This window comes from Typopeltis vanoorti, chromosome 1 (genome assembly GCF_054136105.1).
Source record: "Typopeltis vanoorti isolate ZY-2024b chromosome 1, IOZ_Tvanoo_1.0, whole genome shotgun sequence".
Taxonomy (NCBI): Eukaryota; Metazoa; Arthropoda; class Arachnida; order Uropygi; family Thelyphonidae; genus Typopeltis; species Typopeltis vanoorti.
This window is the reverse complement of record NC_143549.1, coordinates 41965418-41985099: the sequence shown is the minus strand read 5'-3', so window position 1 is coordinate 41985099 and position 19682 is coordinate 41965418. Positions and strand designations below refer to the sequence as shown.

At 33.2% G+C, this 19682-nt stretch overlaps 1 protein-coding gene across 1 annotated transcript in view; it reads right to left on the bottom strand.

Moving 5' to 3' along the window:
* The window catches only part of LKRSDH (lysine ketoglutarate reductase/saccharopine dehydrogenase), a 363892-nt gene that overhangs the window by 182295 nt on the left and 161915 nt on the right, over positions 1-19682 (bottom strand). Inside the window, exon 14 of the mRNA XM_090398943.1 lies at positions 9086-9212. Within this exon, the coding sequence (XP_090255069.1) occupies positions 9086-9212 (127 nt within the window). The remainder of the gene's footprint in view (positions 1-9085; positions 9213-19682) is intronic.

Below are 19682 nucleotides of genomic sequence, written 5' to 3'. Positions count from 1 at the left end.
ACTCGTGTGAATCGAGTTTCCTATCTTAACCTTATGTGCGATTTTAACCTTTAGTAAGCGTGATTTTATATAATTGTGTATTGTACTTAACATTGTAAATAAACATGTATTGTTTACCTCAAACTGCGTTTTGCCTGACTAAGAGTGTCAACCCACCACTCTAAAAATTATGAACTTGTCGTGGGAGGATAAAGTTTAGCAGAGGGGTTAGGCCATGACTGTCTGAAAGAGTGAGGGAATAATTATGTATTGGATTATTGGAAATGTCTCCCTGAATAGTGTATTAAATTATTATAGGGCATAGACTGGTGCAATCAATAAAAAATATAAATTCGTTTATGTCTAAAAAGGAGATAAAACCAAAAAAAATCCAGGCTAGTACGTGGAGTGATTGTATAGTATGTTTGATAGACACAGAATTATGGTGATTTGCATAAATAAATGACAAAACAGAACACAAACAACACATTAAATACCTCCAGTTTGGGAAAAAAACCAGCCCCTTTCTGACCACGCACTCCAAACATACCACAGAATTGATTGGAAAAATACCAATTCCCTACACAGCACCAAAATCTTCACTAGACACAGAGTTCATTGGAGAAAGACAACAGTTCTTCACAAAAGTCAGTTTCTCATGGAACGCCTTTATAAAGAAACATGTGAAACTCTACTTCATTCTCCTAACTTAAACAGATCCAACGGCTTACATCTATCCCCTTTTATGGGAAATAGTACTTTACAAATCAGCTAATCTTTCCTAACTTTTTATTGTATTGATTTTTATTTATTTATTTTTTATTTTTTTTTATTTTTAGAAAAGTTATTGACCTTTTTAGTTATCTTACACCAGCTACTTAAATGGCGCTTTTTGGAATTGTCAGTTATTGTTTAATTTGAGCTTAATGTACTGAAGATGCCTGTGACACACAGGCAAAAATTATACTATTAAATAATCTTTGTACGTGAGTTTTTTCCGTTATTAATTTTGTATCGGTGGTACTCTTTTAGGAAAGATAAAAAATGAATGTAAAGTAAATGTTTAATAAATACTTGTACCTACATTAGTTACTGCAATTTTTTTTAATCAAAAGAAGTCATCAAGAGCAATTTGAACAGTTTTAGTTTTTTTCTTATCGGCATAAATTCTATGATAACAAGCAAAATGACTCTCCAGACCTCAGCAAACAAGCATTCTTCAATTAACATCTGGATCCATATCCATTACTTGCTGCTTAAGTGATTCTAAACTGAAATATTCCATCCAGTTCTCTGACTGTTATTTCCTTTGGAACCTCATCTTCACATTCCATTTGTTCGTTGTCTTCATATGTGCGGTGTTCAATTTCAAGAAGATCGTTGTCACTGAAATCTTTTGAATTTGCATCCAATAATTCTTTAACATCTTCTCCATCAACACCATCAAAATCGAGGTCTTCACCAATTGCAATGATTTCTTTGACCACGTTGTTCACAGGATTTTGAAAACAACCTAAGTCATTAGTGCATTCTGGCAGAAGGTTTTCCAAACAGCTTTCATGCAACTAGAAGACACTTGCTCCCACAAGTCACGAATGTTCTCAATTGCGTGTTTAATGTTAATTTTTTTCCAAAATTCATAGAGCGTAATTGCATTTTCTCCTGTTGTTGTTTCTACTGCCTTTGAGAATGTCTTTTTAAGAAAATAGGCTTTGAAAGTTGCAATGACGCCCATGTCCATAGGTTGTAACAATGATGTTGTATTTGGTGGGAAAAATAAAACTTTCACATTCTCACACAGATCATTAAGAGAATTTGGATGACCACGAGGCTAGCAGCCTCGTGGCGTGAGCATGATTTTGCATGGTAAATTTAAAGGAGCGTTAATCAAAACTCTTGCCGTATATATCAAGGGATTGCCACAATTAATTTCGCCGCTATAATCAAATCCATGTTAAGCAAAACTGCATTAAGCAAGGGATACCTGTATAACAATCTAAACTGTACAAATCCAGAAGAATCTTAGTACATGAGGACTTTAGCAGAGTTTATTGTAGTTTTTTATTTATTTTATTTATTAATTATGAATTTTTTTATTTATTTATTATTTTTTCTTTCAACTTTTCTTTTATTTTGTTATTATTTTTTTAATTATCACTAGAGGTCAGGCTAAGAAAAAGATTAATTAACAGCATAGATTTAATTTACCAGCACAGAGTGCAAAAGCATGTAGCTTGGTTCCCTATACGCATGTATCCATCATCAGAATACAGGGGTCGAAACATCAAATTGTTATTTTATTAATAATAAGTAAAATAATCATTTCAACACGTATTGTGTCCCTAAATTTGGAAACACGAATGCTGATCACCGTGTAACCTTAAAATAAAGAATTTTAAATAATACTAAAGCACTAACTAGGAACCTCACCAAGACAGAATTATTGGCTGCGAAATCATTAAAAGCAAATCAAGATACTGGAATTTTACTAAAGGTAATAAAGGCAATGCTACCATTATTTTAAACTGAATGGCTTACCTATAAAAAATGAACCAACAGCCTTTGAACAACAATACCTTATCAAGTATCAAATATAACACAAATAAAAAGATTAAAAATAAAACTACAGAATTACTCAAGTTAGTAACTTCCTGCCATCAGATACTGTTATAAAACTACATCCACACCATGCTCGCTCGTTCAGCATTTAGTCTTCCTAAAATACAAAGATAATGCATTGCTTAGGTCAACAGTCCTAATTGTCACCTAGCTAAGAAAGTAGATTTGATGCTCGAGGAGTTGATAGATCATTCCTTCCTCCTAAATAAAAATATGCTTCTTGAACTAAATAGAATCACACTCAACAAAAATTATTTATTAATCAGTTTTGATATCTGCCCTTTTCACAAATGTTCCAATCAATGACAATTCTTTTATGGGACAAATTTCAATATCATGGCCTTCTTCACCCATATACTATATTCTGGTTACTTTGGGTAGCAATATACTTTTTACCTAAAAAAAAAATATAGACATGAGTTCACCACTATTTTTATATGAGAGCTTTTGAGCATGTTCTAGATTCCTTTATTTAAAAACCCAAAGTTTGGCTCAGGCATTGAATATTTTCATTATCTGGTCTCATGACTGCTAAACTGTAGACACCTTCCTGAATAAAAACATGGATATAAACATCACTGAAATTGAAGACACTTCCATTACAGGATATACTTGTTGAGGCAGCCTTTCCTTCACTGTATCATAAGCCTATAGGTAGTAGCCAACATATACAAAAACTCATACCCACTACCAAAACTAAATGTCATTAACATACCAAAAACAGTAATAAAGATCTGTTCCAGTGAGTAAGCACTTAAGTATGAATTACAGATTATCAGCAATACTTTCATAAAAAAATGGCTATAGCAAAAATAAAATTCAACAAAATTCTTAACAAAACCAATACCACCTAAAAATCAACTAGATTACAATATTAACAGTAGCAATTCCATTCATTAAAGGAATATCAGAAAAAAATAACCAGAGCACTACACAAATACAGCTTTACAATATTAAAGCAAAATTTAAAATTAAATATCTTGCAAAATTAAAGAGCTTATTCAATTTCACCAAGGATCACTTGGTGGGCCCATCCTCTCCTGGCTCCTCCTGGAGTATAACACATTCAATGAGCTTATAGCTTGTCCTTACATAGAGAAACTGTATGCATGATTCCTATCTAGGAAAATCAACCAGATTAAATTTAACAACTGTTAATCTGCCATTTTTCTGATCATGTCCCAGATACTCAAACATAGAAATGCCTGAGGCACCTGTTCCTCATCAGAAAAAAATCTTGTATGAGCAGCAATTTCAGGAGGTCTAAAATTCTAATGAAACAGCCTAATCTCAACAATAATAATGATAATGGGCTGAAAATCTCAAGAATATGGATGGCATATAATCAAGCTCATAACTTTTTGTTCTAACAGGTTATAGTAAATAGGATGACAAATGAAAATTGCCTCCATACTAGAAATAGTACTGTAGAATTCTAGGATAATAATTTGTAATAACAGGTTTCATCCCTTATTTTAAATATGATCAAGCTACCACTAATGGTGTATCAAGATTAATAAGAATTTGATTTCTTACTATCTAAAATATGACAGCTTTAGTGACCCTTCCCCTCCCCCAACAGACAAACTCAAGATCAGGCATGTCTCTCATCTCTGGGAGATGTTTTTGAATTAACTCATGAAATCTAGATTAGCATATAAATTCTTCTTCTTCATCTATGATTTGTGCGTCTAAGCGTCAAGAATTTGCCAAAGAGATTGCCATACTGTCCTGTCCAAGGCTTGTTCTTTTGCTTCTTTCCAGTTAATTCCCTTATTTTCCAAAATTTTTCTTTAATTTCCTTTTGCCAACTTTTCCTGGGCCTGCCTATGTTTCTTTTCCCATTTTCTGGCTTTCACATACAGTTTTTGCTATTCCTCCTTCTTCCATTCAAATAAGATGTCCAAACCATCTCATTTTGGCTTGTGATATGAATTGGATCAGAGGTGCAACTTGAAGGTTGTCTCTTATAGTTTGATTTCTTATTTGAGGTCTAGTCTTGTTTTTTGTACCACTTTCCTATGATATTTCATCTCAATTGTTTGTAGTTTATTTGCGTTTCCTGTTGTTAAACACCAAGACTCGCTACTGTATGTTAATGGTGGTACAAACGCCGAATGGTACACTGCCATTTTGGTATTCTGGGTAACTTCTTATCAAGGAGTGGGCTTTTCATTGCATAGAATAGTTTTATTCCTTCCCCCAGTTATCTTGTTAATTTCTGTCTAGTCTAGTCTACCATCTTCTTGTATATATGATCCAGAGTATTTAAAGGAGTGAACTTGTTCCAGCTGATGGTTCTCTATTTTCATTATGTGTTTTGATTGGTTTCTAGATATGATCATTGTTTTAATTTATATTTATGGCCATATTCCTTTTCTTTTTCTTCATACCAAATGTTAACGTTGTACTGCAAATCTTCAGCTATATTCGCTAGAATCACATTATCCACAAAAGCCATGTGTGAAATTCTGGTTTCTTTCAGTTTCCTGTATCCTAGGTGGATCTTTTTTTATTTTTGTTTGGCATGCCTTTAAAATTTCATCCATTACTATGAAAAGAAGAGGGCTGAGAATATAGCCTTGCCTCACTCCTACATTTGTTTAAAATTCGTTGGATCTATTATTACAGGTTCTTACATAATCTTTATTACTTTTGTAGTAGCTTTGTATGGCTGCTATTAAGTTATCCTATACCTTGTTTTTCTTTAATGTTTGCCATATTAAATATCTGGGAACTCAGTCAAAGGCCTTTTCGAAATCAATAAAACATGCATGTAGTTCTTTTCCATATCCCAATGTTTTCTGTGATATTTGTTTAAGGCTGAAGATATGATCCTGTGTGCTTCTATTTTCTCAAAAGCCATACTGCATTTCATCCAGTGTATCCTCTATTTGGTTCCTAAGTCTCTCTTCTAAAATACGGGCATACAATTTTCCTGGAATGCTTAAAAGCGAAATCCCTCTATGGTTTTCGCATTTACGATTATCCCCTTTCTTAAATATAGGAATTATTATTGCTACTTCCCAGTCTTTGGGAATAATTTTCTTTTTCCATACGACATTGAATAGAAGTAAAAGAAATTTTATGGCTTTCATTCCGAAATTCTTTCCTATTTTGGTGTTATTTGGTCATGGCCTGCTGATTTGCCCAGTTTTATTTTTATTGCTGCTAATAGTTCATTTGCATGAATTTCCTCACTTTGATCTTCTTCAATTTATTTGCATGTCTTGCTCTTAGGGTTCTATTTTTTCCAAATACTTCCAATAATTCCTGGAAGTACTGTTTCCACCTTTTCATGATGTCTTTGGGATTTGTGAGTAACTTTCCATCCTTATTTTTGATAAACTTTATGGGGCATTCTTTCTCTGACCTCACTGTTCTTAAAACATTATAGAAGAGTTTTAGGTTTCCTTTAAAATTTTGTTCTAAAGTATGTCCAAAGTCTTCCCAGCATTTTCTTTTCTTTCACTAAGGTTTTAACTTTATTTCTTTGGTTGTTGTATAGTTCTCTATCAACCTGCAGCTTTGATGTTATATATCTCTTCCACAATCTTTTTCTTTTTAATTTCTTCTTTTAGTTCTTCAGTCCACCAGTGTTTTATGTTTCTTCTGTTTATTATTTATGGATACACCACAAATTTCTTTGCTTGTTTCTAGAAGCAGTGTTTTGAACCTGTACCATAGGCTTTCTACATCTTGGTCTTCATATCTCTCTTTTTCTACTTCTTTCATCTTCTCTTCTACTTTACTACTCAATGGCTGTTTCTTCTTTCTTTAGTTGGTAGTTATTTATCTTAACATTTATTCCCTTGCTACTTTTTCTACATTTTTCAACTTTTATTTTATGTATCATTTCCAATACTAATAAGTAGTGGTCACTGCCTATTTCAGGACCTCTACAGACTTGTTTTTGTATACTTCCAGTAAGATCTGCTTGCGATGGTGTAGTCAATTATAGATTTTTCATTTCTACTGGGCTCTTCTCTGGTAAACTTATGGATTTCTTTATACTTGAACATAGTATTCACTATTACTAAATTATTTATAAGGCAAAGATTTATTACTCTTTCTCCATTACTATTCCGAGTTATTTCTCCTTGCGATCCCAACACTTGTTTCGTTTCCTTATCTACTTGATTCTCTACCCAGCCATTAAGGTCTCTTAGTAGTATAATATGTCCTTGAATTTCTTCAATTGTTTTTTTTTTTTGTTTTTTTGTAAGAGTTCAAAGAATTCAACTTTAATTTCTTTATTAGCATTATCATTTAGGCCATATGAAACAATTACAGTGAATACTTGGATATCTGATTTAAAATGTATAGTGATTGTCAACAACCCTTCATTTATTAGTTGCCATTTAGTAATATTCTTCAAGATCTGGCTTAATTATGCATGCAACCCCTTGTTTTCCCCATTCTCTGGGGTTTACCCCTTAATAGATTTAAATTCATCTATTAATTTGTTTTCTTTTCCATGCAAGCTTTTAATATTCTATGTTCCATATCTCATGTACCTTTTTCCTCGATTTGTCATTAACTATTTAGGCAGTTCAGCTATCCCTTTGTTATTTCTTTTAATGTGTGAAATTTTAAGATGCCTAGGGGATTTTCAGCACCCAAGTCTGGTGGTGCTGCTGCCACCTTTGAGGCCCCAGACCAGCCCATGAGAGAAGTGCTATCCTGTTAGTCTGCAGGCAGTATTTTATTTCCCTCCTAACCTTCATAGTAAACTATGAAAAGCATTCCCCGATTCGCCACCAGGGGACGCACCCAATGAGGATTACAGGTGTCCCCACATGGGCATATAAATTCATGGATTCTAAATTCAGAACTTTGTTATTATCGAAATTCCTTAACTTCTTTATGAATGAATCCGTTTATGTCACATACAGTATGAGTGATCCAGACAAGTTCTTGGAATTTTATAATCAAGTGCATCCTTCCATTACAGGCCAAAGTGGAAGTTCAAGTTTATGCATCTTGAGAACCCTGCATATTCTTGGTATGGCTAGATGCTTTGTTGTGTACCGTCCACGTGGCAGCTTTCTTGAATACCATATGCATCGCTATCCTATAATATCTTTTCAATTTGTCTCAATACAGAAGTCTGTATATAGAATTACTGATTTATTAAACTTTTTTAAACTGACCAATAACATTTCCCCTAGTTTTTTCCATTTTTTACATTAGCACTCCCTTTCCACTTTTGTGATGCTATGGGTTGGCACGTTGCATATAGTAGAATGGTTGCTGTCTGCAATAATACTCAACATTTAAGCTGTGTCTTCTGTTATATGCCCAGGAACTTTTCTATATTAGAAAGAATACTCACCTTAAGAATAAGGTATAGCATCATTGCATAACTAAAACCTTCCAAGAGAACAACAATCCTCTGCTTATGTAGGATGAAAGATTTGGATAAATATTTATGTCTCTCCTGCTTTTATCAAGCTGACCTTATACTTTTTTTGGCATATAAAATTGTCTATAACATCCCAGATTTATGATGATATGAAGCTAACTGATCATGTTAACTACAAATAACATTCTAAATAAGAATGTTATGCCTGGAGGTTGCACTATGCTTTCTAAACAGACTTAGATGTATTATTCAATACATCTAATGTAATAAAAACATGTTTATAGGTTTTTCATTGTCAATAGAAATTATTATAGCTTAGGTTAGGTTAATTTATAATGAAAAAAGTAAGGAAAATACTTCTTTTGCATTCAATAAAATCAGAAATCATTATAAACTAACCTAACCAATAAAGATTAGGTTAGTTTATAATGATTTCTGATTTTATTGAGTGCAAAAGAAGTACTTTCCTTACTTTTTTTCATTATAAACTAACCTAAGCTAAACTAACCAAACCAAACCTTTATCGGTTGGAAATCATTATAAACTAACCTAACCTTTATTGGTTAAGCTAGTTTATAATGAAAAAAGTAAGGAAAGTACTTTTTTTTTTTTTTTTTTTTTTTTACACTCAATGAAATCAGAAATCATTATAAGTACTTTCCCTTACTTTTTTCTTCATAAACTAACCTAACCTAAGCTGTTATAATTTCCATTGAGAATGAAAACCTATAAACATGTTTTTATTACATTTACCAGACTCCTCTAGGAATTATTCACTTTAACCGGTTAAAGTGATTAATTCTCATAAATTATTCACTTTAACCAGTAATTATTAATAATGACCGGATTTATTACTTTAACCGCAATATATATATATATATATATATATATATATATAATTATATATAGCATACCCACAAAGGTGTATAAAGTAGAAAATGATTATATTTTGATAAAAAAGAAGCTGCATTCTTGTCTACATGTTATATACTATAGCAAATTTATTCTAGCAAAACTTTAGAGACTCTAAGGAATAGTTATAACAGTAATTCTATATGGTATTTGCCACAGCAACTACTTCTGCAATTTCCAATGTTTAAAATTTTCAACTTAACATACTACCTTACAACTAAAGTTGCTTCAGCTATTAATTTATCTAATGTTTCCACTCCTTTAGTAACATCCAATACTACAGATTCAGTATTCTCCCTCTGAACTAGTGCTTCTCCCTGGTTTTGCAAAGCTGACCCTGAAAGAAAGGACAGATTTCATCACATAAGATGGATTTCTCTAATTAAATGATTTGTTTCAGTAAACTATATATATGAAAACAAACCCAACATTTTTTTTCATTAAAAGAAAAAAAACCAATATCTGCACTAATTACAACACACTGATGATTGAATTTAACAAGAATGATGAAGCTGGATCAAAGCCTTCTGAAAGTTCAACTTATGCTTTACTGATTAACATAAAACAGGAACATGGAATGTAAGAAGCATGTATCAAGGAAAACTGGAACTGGTAAAGAAAGAAGTGAAAAGAATTCGAGTGAAGATTTTAGCAATCAGTGAGATGGACAAAAATGGGTCACTTTGATACTGATGATTTCACAATGTATTAATCTGAACATAGAACCCTTCGAAAAAAAAAATGGAGTAGCATTCATAGAAGAGAATACAGAAAATACATTTTGGGTTACAACCCAGTGTCCGATAGCATAATTCTAAGCAGAATAAAAGCATATCCAGTGAATGTTACACTAATCCAGGTATATGCATGCACTACAGATTCACGTTAAGATGAGGATGAAGAATTTTACAGCAGCATGCAACAAGTAGTATAAAGTATTGATAAAACAGATTTTTTTTCTTGATATTAGATGACTGGAATGCAGAAGTAGAGAAAAAGAAGAATGAGGCATCACTGGAAAATATTTTTAGGACTGAGGAATGAAGCAGGTGAAAGGATATTGGAATTTTGAATTTGTTAGAATGGATGTCAAGAACAGTTGCTTTATTGCAAACACTTGCTTTCAACAACATAAAAGAAGAAGACTGCACACATGGACTTCACCTAATGGTGAATAGCAATCAGATAGATTATATTATTGTGAGCAGAAGGTGGAGAAATTATTATTATTATTATGTGACATCTCCAGGGAGTCCAAACACTCATCAAGAGAGGACACCTACTCTACAACTCTGTCTCCACCACTCAATCGACCAAGTATACAACGAACTACAACTACCAACATCTACACCAACACCATCTACTTCCCACTAGTATTTTAACAGACAATCACAAACATCCATGTTGGGATTCGAACCCACAGCCTTTTGGCTGGAGAGCAGATATGCTAACCACTCGGCCAAGCAGGCCAGCCTTATCCAAGCATCAAAAATACTACCTGGTGCAGATTGTGGGACAGATCATGAATTACTGATAGCTGAAGTTAAATTGAAATTAAGATCTAAGAAGAAACGAAAGGATAGTATCAGTTTTCAAGAATTTAAAGTGGGCCAGAAAGAAATTAAAAAGCTTAGAGAAAGACAGGAAGAGAACTGCAGGAAGAAACAAAATGTACAGTCATAGAAGCAGAAAAGAAGACAAAGTAAAGCAACAAGAAAGATAGATTGTGAATGACTGTTCAGAAGAAGCTATTCAAATAGCAGAGGAAAAAAAGAAAAATGAAACTTCAGAGAAACAAAGAAACGGTTGGAGAACCGAGTGCAGATTTTCAATCCAGAGATGGGTTAAGAAAGATAAGGAAAAAAATCTAAACAAAAGGTGCAAGGAAATTGAAGAAAGTAACATTATGGGTAGAACAAGAGATCTGTTTAGAAAAACAAACAATGTTACATGGAAGCTTATCACTAGATTACAATTTGTAAATGTTAATTTGGAAAAATGTCTGATGGAAGAAGAAGCAGTGGGAAAAAAAAAAAAAAAGAAGGGAAGAATATGTAGAGAATTTGTAAAAGAAAAACAATAATATTGAAGGAAAATTTGTTGAAGAAAGAACAAATATAATGAAAAGTGAAGTGATATCAGTAATGGAACAGCTGCCAAAAGGAAAAGCTCCTGGAAATGGAGTATCAATGGAATTATTGAGAGCAACTGGGTTGAAGTAGTAAATATATTGATTGAAATTTGTCAACAGGTAGGAAAGAAAATATACTGGCCTAGAGATTGGAAAATATCAGTATTCATCCCGATTAAAAAAAAAAAAAATCTAAGAGGTTGTGAGAATTATAGAACCATCGCTTTAATTTCACATGCAAGAAAAGTTATGCTGAAAGTGATCCAACAAAAGCTTGAGTCATATGTGAATGGAGAAATGCCACAAGAACAAGTAGACTTTAGGAGAGGTAGAGGATCTAGAGAATTTCAGAAGGAAGTAGTCTGTTTAATTGATTATAAGAAAGCTTTTGATTGTGTGGATCACAACAAGATTATGGATTGCAATGAGATCAATGGGAATACCTGAACATCTAATTCTCTTAATAAGAAAGCTGTATGACAACCAAGAAGTTTTCATACAGCTTCATTCAGTTAACAGTTTCTTTGGAGAAATATACAGTGTTCGAGTGGAAAAATGAGTGCAGCAGGGTTTTATACTGTTGCCCTATATTTTTAATATTTATAGTGAATAGATTATGAGAATGGCTAGCTTAGACAACGATCCAGCTGGAATTAAAATTGGTGGCAGAAAAATAAATAATTTAAGATACAGATGTTGCAACCCTCATAGAAGAAACTAAGGAAGATCTGGAGTGGTTGATTTTATTGGTTAAGAGGGAAAGTAACAAAGCTGGACTTAATTTAAACATCATTTCATTTAAAATTTAAATGAATTTATAATAAAGGGAGATAAAACATAAATCATTGAAAGTTATGATTTACTGAGGTCCAGAAAAACAGAAATGATGATAAATGTGAAGATGAAATTAAAAGGATAGTCATGGGAAAAAAAGCAATGTTAAACCTGACAAAATTTATGAAAGATAGAGGTGTAAGGCCATGAAGGTTAGAATTGTCAGAGCAATGGTATTTCCAGTAGTAATGTATGGATGTGAAAGCTGGATTATTAAGAAGAAAGACAGAAAACAAATTGATTAATCAGAATTATGAGTATAGAGGAGAATAACAATTAAGAATCACACTGACTGCAAGAATGACCAATAAAAAGGTTTTAGAGAGTATAAAGATAGAAAGCTCATTGGAGGCAATGATCACTGAACAGAAGTTGATGTACTTTGGACATATTATGTGAACTGATGAATGATTGAAAAGGCAGTTATGTTGGGGAAGAATGAAGAAATGAGAAAAAGAGGAAAACCACAAAAGAGCTGGATGGACAACATAAAAGAACTTACCAACTTGAACTTTCAATTGCTGAAATAAAGGACAAGAGGCCAAGTGGGGATGGAGTGCCTTTGTTCACAAGATCATCAAAAGTCGAAAATGACTGGATGATACATAGTAATAATTACTGCATTCACTGAGGGTCTAGTGAGAACTATGTCATTTTTCATTTCAGCCTACATATACATATAGACACCAAGTGAAAGCCTATGAATATGCAATGATACTAAAGAAAAACATGATTTAATAAATAACTTAAAATATTATAATCCCTATATGTCTTAAACAAAAATTATTTGGCAGTTTGCCTGTTTAGTATGATGAAAAATCTGAGTTTCTAGAATATGTAACCTTTCCACCTCTCAGAGATGGCAAGGTTTTAACTGATGAACGACAGGATATGTTTTCCTAACAGAAATTCAGCTTTAGTTTCTTTAATTACTCCTTTCTTTTCACAATCACACACAGTTTATTTTCATCTCAAAGGAAACATTTGCTTTGTACATACTGGAGTATCCAATATTAGAGAATAATTACCAAGAATCTCTTTTTTTTTTTTTGACTAAAAAATCTCTGCTCATAAGGTGTCAATTATAATTTAACTTGTTTTGCTATTACATTATATGAAGTTTGTTTACGGTCACTACTATTTTCTTAATGTTACCAATTACTCTGAACTTTTTTGATTTATTTAAAGGTTTCTGTAGTCTAATTGCAAACTTATCTTTCTCAGAAAATTCTGAAGTTCATAATTCCATCTGCACTGATATGCAGGATGGGAATATCAATCATCTGCTATCACCAATGATTTCATATAAACTGATACACCTTTCTTACAAGAGCAGATAATCCTACCAACTTGCTATCATGCTTCACTTCCATCTCACTTATAAATAGGATCACTGGTGACACTAGAGGGAAAACAATACCCACATTATAGTATATCCTCTAGGGCAATTCAGATCATAATCTAGTGTTAATTTCTTCACCAGAAATCCTTCTTATTCTCACATTCCCATTCTTGTCAGATTTCCTGACATAATACTGCAAAGTGGGATGATTTTCATAGTTTTTCTACTTGGATTAATGTTTGGTATTTAGTTCATATTTGAATCAAACATATCACTTACACATTCCTCAGAGATAATGGGAACACATAAAGAAAGGCTTAGATGTTGTTCATTATTCATAATAATGCTTAATGGTATAAACAATACATTCATATATTAAACTCGCTAATATTTTGATGGTTTTTTACCCAGCATGAACAAAGCATAATGATGACTCTGACAAGTCCGCTGCACTAAGTAATTGTGCAAACAATTTAAATTATAACTGACACCTAATGTCCTTACATGGCACCTCTATGGATCGAAGATATACAAAGTTAATTTTCAAAATCTGGCTAAGCTCTCAGATCTTTGGAAAAATTAATTCAACCAGACGATGAAGTTAGAAGAGTGCTTCAGAGCTGATGCTGATTCTAAGAATAGCCTCTCAGACCTGTAACGATTTCTATGTAATATAGATGTTTTTCTCCACCTGATCCTGTGAAGGAGTATCCACAGCATGCTCTGTCAATTCCAACTTTTCATACAGATGATCTAATTTTTAGGCTCTTCAAAGCAGATATTAACCGAACAACCAGTACGTCCAAAGTAGGACGAACTGCAGGCATAAGGAACTTTATACACTCCAGGATGTTCAAGAGGATGCAGTTGATCTTTAGGAGGAGAATGTATGAAGGTAGCTAGCTGAATGAAAGGTTTGAAAATGGTATGGAGATCATATATATGAGGAGAGGAGACCTGGCTATTTTTTCTGATGTATCCTTAACATATGGAATGGAAATAATTTTGCTGTGATCTTGCACATTGGGTGCAGGAGGGTTGGGGGAAAGGTGCATGTAATATTTTATCTATTTTATATGGGCTACAGTCATTGGCTAAAAAGTTGGTAAGGTCACTGAGCTTAGTTTTAAGGGCTGTGTATTTGAACAAATAGCCCTGGCTTAGTGGGTAAGAGTTTTGAGGATGCCATACTGTTGGGAAGGGTGGTGATGTGATTGTTTATGTAAATACCTTCCATTATGAGTGGATGTTCTGTAGAGGAGAGGAAAATATATATTCATGTATTATACATACCAAATAACATATTTAAAGTTTAATAAATTCATTTATTAAACTCCATTAGAAAGTTGTGTTACCGGTGTATCTAAAAAGGGAAGACTATTATTACTTCCTTTTTCTATGGTGAAGTTTATTTTTGGATGTTGGCTGTTAAGATGCATCAAAAATAATATAACTACCATGTCTGAACCATGAGGCCAAACAGAAGACCTAATAGCTGGGCTTCTGAAAATTAACTTTAGGTATCATAAGGTGCCAGTTATAATTTAAATTGCTTTGCAATTACTTAGTGCCCATCTACTTAGTGCTTTACTTAGTTTCATGCAGGGGGGGTAAAATAAAATTATTTTTATTTTTATAATTACAAACACTGGTTTATCATCCTGCAAAACAGGTAAACCAGCAAGAATACATGCAATTTACAGCAATAGCTGTAAATTGCATGTACTCTTCAGAAGCAGTTATATTACATAATACATGTAATATTAACTGCTCTATCATAAAGCAGTATGAAGTTTCTATTAAACCAAGTTACTTGGCTGTGAGAGGCCACTGAGCCTAATATGATGGGATGGATGTTAAGAATACTGATGTATGAATATTTAAATATTCCAAGGGATAGGTACTGATGATAATCACAGAAGAAAGGAGTGCTCACAGTGTGTGTGTGTGGGGGGGGATCACGATGAAAGCAAAGGTGAGGATACTGGCATAACAGAAACCAAACTGGATTAAAATTACAATATCCAAATGATGACTAAGATCAGAGTGGACTCATGTAGTGTTAGTAGTGAATTAGAAGACCTTGACAAACAATAGATTAATTTGAAAGAAAACTGCTGATGGAGCAAGTAATAATGCAAATTTCATGTAGTATTATCATAATATTCTGTCTATCCAATGAGGATACATATCAGAAATTTGATATTGTGGAATTGCAGGCAATATTGCAGAAAATTGATAGTGATATCTGTGGAAGGAGAAACGTATCAAAAGATGGTACCTGTGAAGGAGGAAAGAAGAGTAATAAGATCTAATGGCAGCAGAATATATAATATAAATAAGGTCAGATCCTCTGCTTCCAAACTGCAGATCAATAATGGACCATGTATGAGGATGGTCTGAAAAGTTCTCAGCCTAACAATGAAAAAAAAAAAAGAATTCATAATTTCAAAACTATTTTTATTTTTTAACATAATCTCCCTTAAGATTAATACATTTATTCCAGCAATGCTCCAGCACCATTATCCCATCCCCTGTAGTGGATCTCAGTAAGATCTGCAAAATACCCTTATGCAGCTACAATCACCTCTGGATTCAAAGAAAAACGCTGACCAGCAAGGAAGATTTTTAGTTTTGGGAAGAGACAGAAGTCAGAGATAGCCAAATCTGGGGAATAAGGTGGATGTTCCAACAATTCATAGTGCAGATCCCTTAATTTTCCTGTTGCCAAAACACCTTTGTGGGCAGGTGCATTGTCCTGATGAAAGATGATTTTTCTTCTGCAAACTGGTTCTTTTCTCATGAATTTTTTCTTCTAGCCTGGTTAAAAGATAACAATAACCCCAGTTATTGTTTTACCTTTTTCAAGAGAATCAAATTCCTGATATATACCCTCAAGGGGTCTACAAGATATGATAGTACTACATGAAAAATTTACATCATTACTAACTTCTATCTACAATTTTCCTCCAAATCAGTCTATACCTATCAAGACTATAATATCACCAGGTCTTATATTTCTGTCTTCTAAGGCACATTTAACTGTATCAATCCACCTATATCTTGTTCTTCCTCTGGGTCTTTTTCCTGCCAACCTGGCTAAGAACACTTGTTTTGTTAATCTTTCCTCTCCCATTCTGTTTAAGTGACTATACCACCTGAGATTAGTTCTACTAACACATTCCTAGATGCTAACAATATCAAGTTCTTTCCTAATATCCTTGTTTTTAATATAATATTGCAGTGATGTCATCTGTTCATGCCTATAATCTTTCTCATTATTACTCTCATATCTGCAGTCTCTAGTCTTTTTGTCAAGTATTTTACTTCTAGCCCAGCTCTCAGATCCATAAGTTAAAATTGGTTTGAACACTATCTTGTATACAGCTAATTTAGTGTTTTGTCTAACATCTCTCTTATTCCATATAAATTTATTCAGTTGACTTCCTACCATACCACTTCTGTTGATTCTGTTGTATATTTCCATATTCAATTTACAATCTTCACTAAAAATCATGCCTAAAGTAGCTGAAATATTTTACTTGTTCAATAGGTTTTCCATTCACAGCACAGTTGACATTTTCAATGATTCTGCCTATTTTCATTGTCTTTGTCTTTTTAATGCTGACCTCCATACCATGTCTATTACAACAGTTATTGAATTCAGTCAGGGAATCTAGCAGACTTGTAGCAAATTTATTAGAAGTATAACATCATCTGCATAAAGCAAAGAGCTAAGATTAACATCTCCAATTTTGATATCATGTTTAATACCACTTTCCTTCATAAAGTGATACATATAGATAATGTACATCCTTGTCTCACACCAGATTTAACATTAAACCACCTTCCTTCAATTCTAACTGCAGACTTACAACTCAAATAAGGACTAACTATTGCTTGATATAATGCCCCCATTAACACCATATAACTGTAGCATTTTGAATACTTCTCTCTTGGCACCTTGTCATATGCTTTTTCCAGATCTACAAAACTTAAATACAGATCTTTGTTATATTCCCATGATTTCTCAACTATCTGTCATAAGGTGAAAATGTGATCCTGACGGCACCTCTATTTGGCCTGAATCCAGCTTGTTCTTCACTAAGTTTCTCTTCCACAATCCTTCTCAACCGTTTTCTCAAGTATACTTGAATAAATCTTACCAGGTGAGAGCTCTATTCCAATCATCTGGAATTCGTCCATTTGTCCAGACCTTCTGAACTATGCAGTGCAGCCACTGTAAGACTTTATACCTCCATACTTGAGCATTTCTAGTCAAATATTATCTACTCCTGCTGCCTTTCCACATTTCAGGCTTTTGATGGCTTTTTCTACTTCAAGTATGGAATATGTATTCCTAACTGCATGCCTGATCACTTTTTTTTCTGTCATCACTGCTTGTTCCATTTAGCAATTTTTTGAAGTAATTACTCCATACTTCAGGGATATCTTTTTCTCCAGTTTTAATTTCACCTTTATGAATTCCTTTTACAGCACTCTTTCCTCCATTTCTGAGCTTCTTCAACAACCTCCAGAATATCTTGCCACCTTCTTGATATTTTTTTCTATGTTCTTACCAAAGTCCTCCCATGACTTTTGTTTAGCTAGTTTTGCAGTGTTTAGCTCTCTTACATTTGTCTCTCTATTCTCTAAGAGCATAAGCTGATTTATTTGCCAGGAATTTTTGATATGCTTTATTCTTTTCTTTCACTGCCTCTTCCTGTGTCCACCATGGAATTCTGATTTTTCTATCCTTATAAACAACCTCACAACATCCCTTTCTGGCTGAATCAATCAGTGTTTTCTTCAGGGCTTGCCACTGAATCTCCAAGGTTTGGTTCCTGTTCTCAAATACTTTCATTTTTTCTTCAATCATGTATGTGTATTTTAATCTACAGTTGCCGTCTGATTGCTGCTCAACTTTCGCTTTAAAACTATCTTACACGTTCTTCTTTTCAATATAAAATTCAATTTTATCCTGATCACTTCTAATTTCAAATCCTCTGTACACACTGATGTCCTGCACCAGGGAGAAAACATCATTATCAACAATAACATAGTCGATGAGACTTTTCTTATTTCTTGCCTCTTCTCTCCATGTGAATTTGTGCACATTTTTATGTTGGAACACTATATTAGTAATAATCAGTCCATGTCATGTTTTCAAGATAATTAAACAAAATGCCTTTAGCATCCCCAAACAACGGTGCCATAACCTTTCCTTCTGATGGAACCGACTTTGTCTTCTTTGGCGACGAACAACCGGCTTCTGTCCACTGTTTTGACTGCTGTTTGGATTCTGATGTGTAATGGTGAATCCATTCTCATCCATAGTAATAAATCAATGCACAAAATCAGTTTTATTCTTGTTAAAACACTCAGCACTGTTCAAAGATTTTCATGTGAGTGCGTTTTTGATCTGTTGTGAGCAAGTGCAGTACCCATCTTGCACAAAGCTTTTTCGTTTGCATGCAAAATATATCCTACATGTTCTTTTGAAGTCAAGAAGTCGAGTTTATTTGACTGTGACAGGCTGGGCTATCACGGAAAAGGAAGATGAGATGGGGAAAATCTCTTTATTATGAAGGAAAAAGGATGTCAGTTCCAAAATATACAGGTATCTTATAAATGAAAGCGCCTCATCTTCTGGATTAATTTAGTAAAAATAAATAAACTTGCATCTGGGGATGAGTGTCAAAAATTTGCAAAATAAATAAATAAAAATAGTGAAATGTTAAAAAATAAACAATCTTAAATTTGGTAATTTGATTCCCTAACAAGAATATAACAGCTTTGTACAAATCAATATTCTGTCTATAGAGCCTGTAACATCTAAGGAAGAAAATATTATTAGCAAATGTTACTTTCACTTTATATATAATAAAAATATAAAAAATTAGATAATTAAATAATACAGAAAGAAAGATATTTTCTAAAATATTTCTAGTTTTGCATTTGTTCTTCATTATAGGAGTATCATTTCATATTATATCATGGAATCTAAGAGAATGAAAGTGACTAGTGGAGTACTTAAGGATTCTGTACTAGGGCCATTACTCTTTAATTTGTATATCAATTATCAATGATATAAGGAAAGATTTAAGAAGGGATATTATTCAGTTGTTTGCTGATGATGAAAAACTGGGGGTGAGCAACAGTTGCTAAAGATGGTGTAAATATCCTGCAGGATGATTTAAATAAATTGGCAATGTGGGCAAGGATAATGATCAATTTAACATTGAAAATTGTAAGAATATGTACTTCAGATTGAAAAGGTTGCACATCAATATCATATTGATGGCATTGGACTGCAGGAAATTGATGAGGCTAGGGACTTGGATAATGGTGGGCAGAGAGGTGAAGTTCAAGGGCATATTGCAAAACTGGGTAAAACAGCTCAAATAGCTAGACTTGGATGTTGAAAAACATACTAACAAGTAAACAAAGGGAAGTTATTATACCTCTTTATAAGGCTATTATTTGGCCACATTTTGACC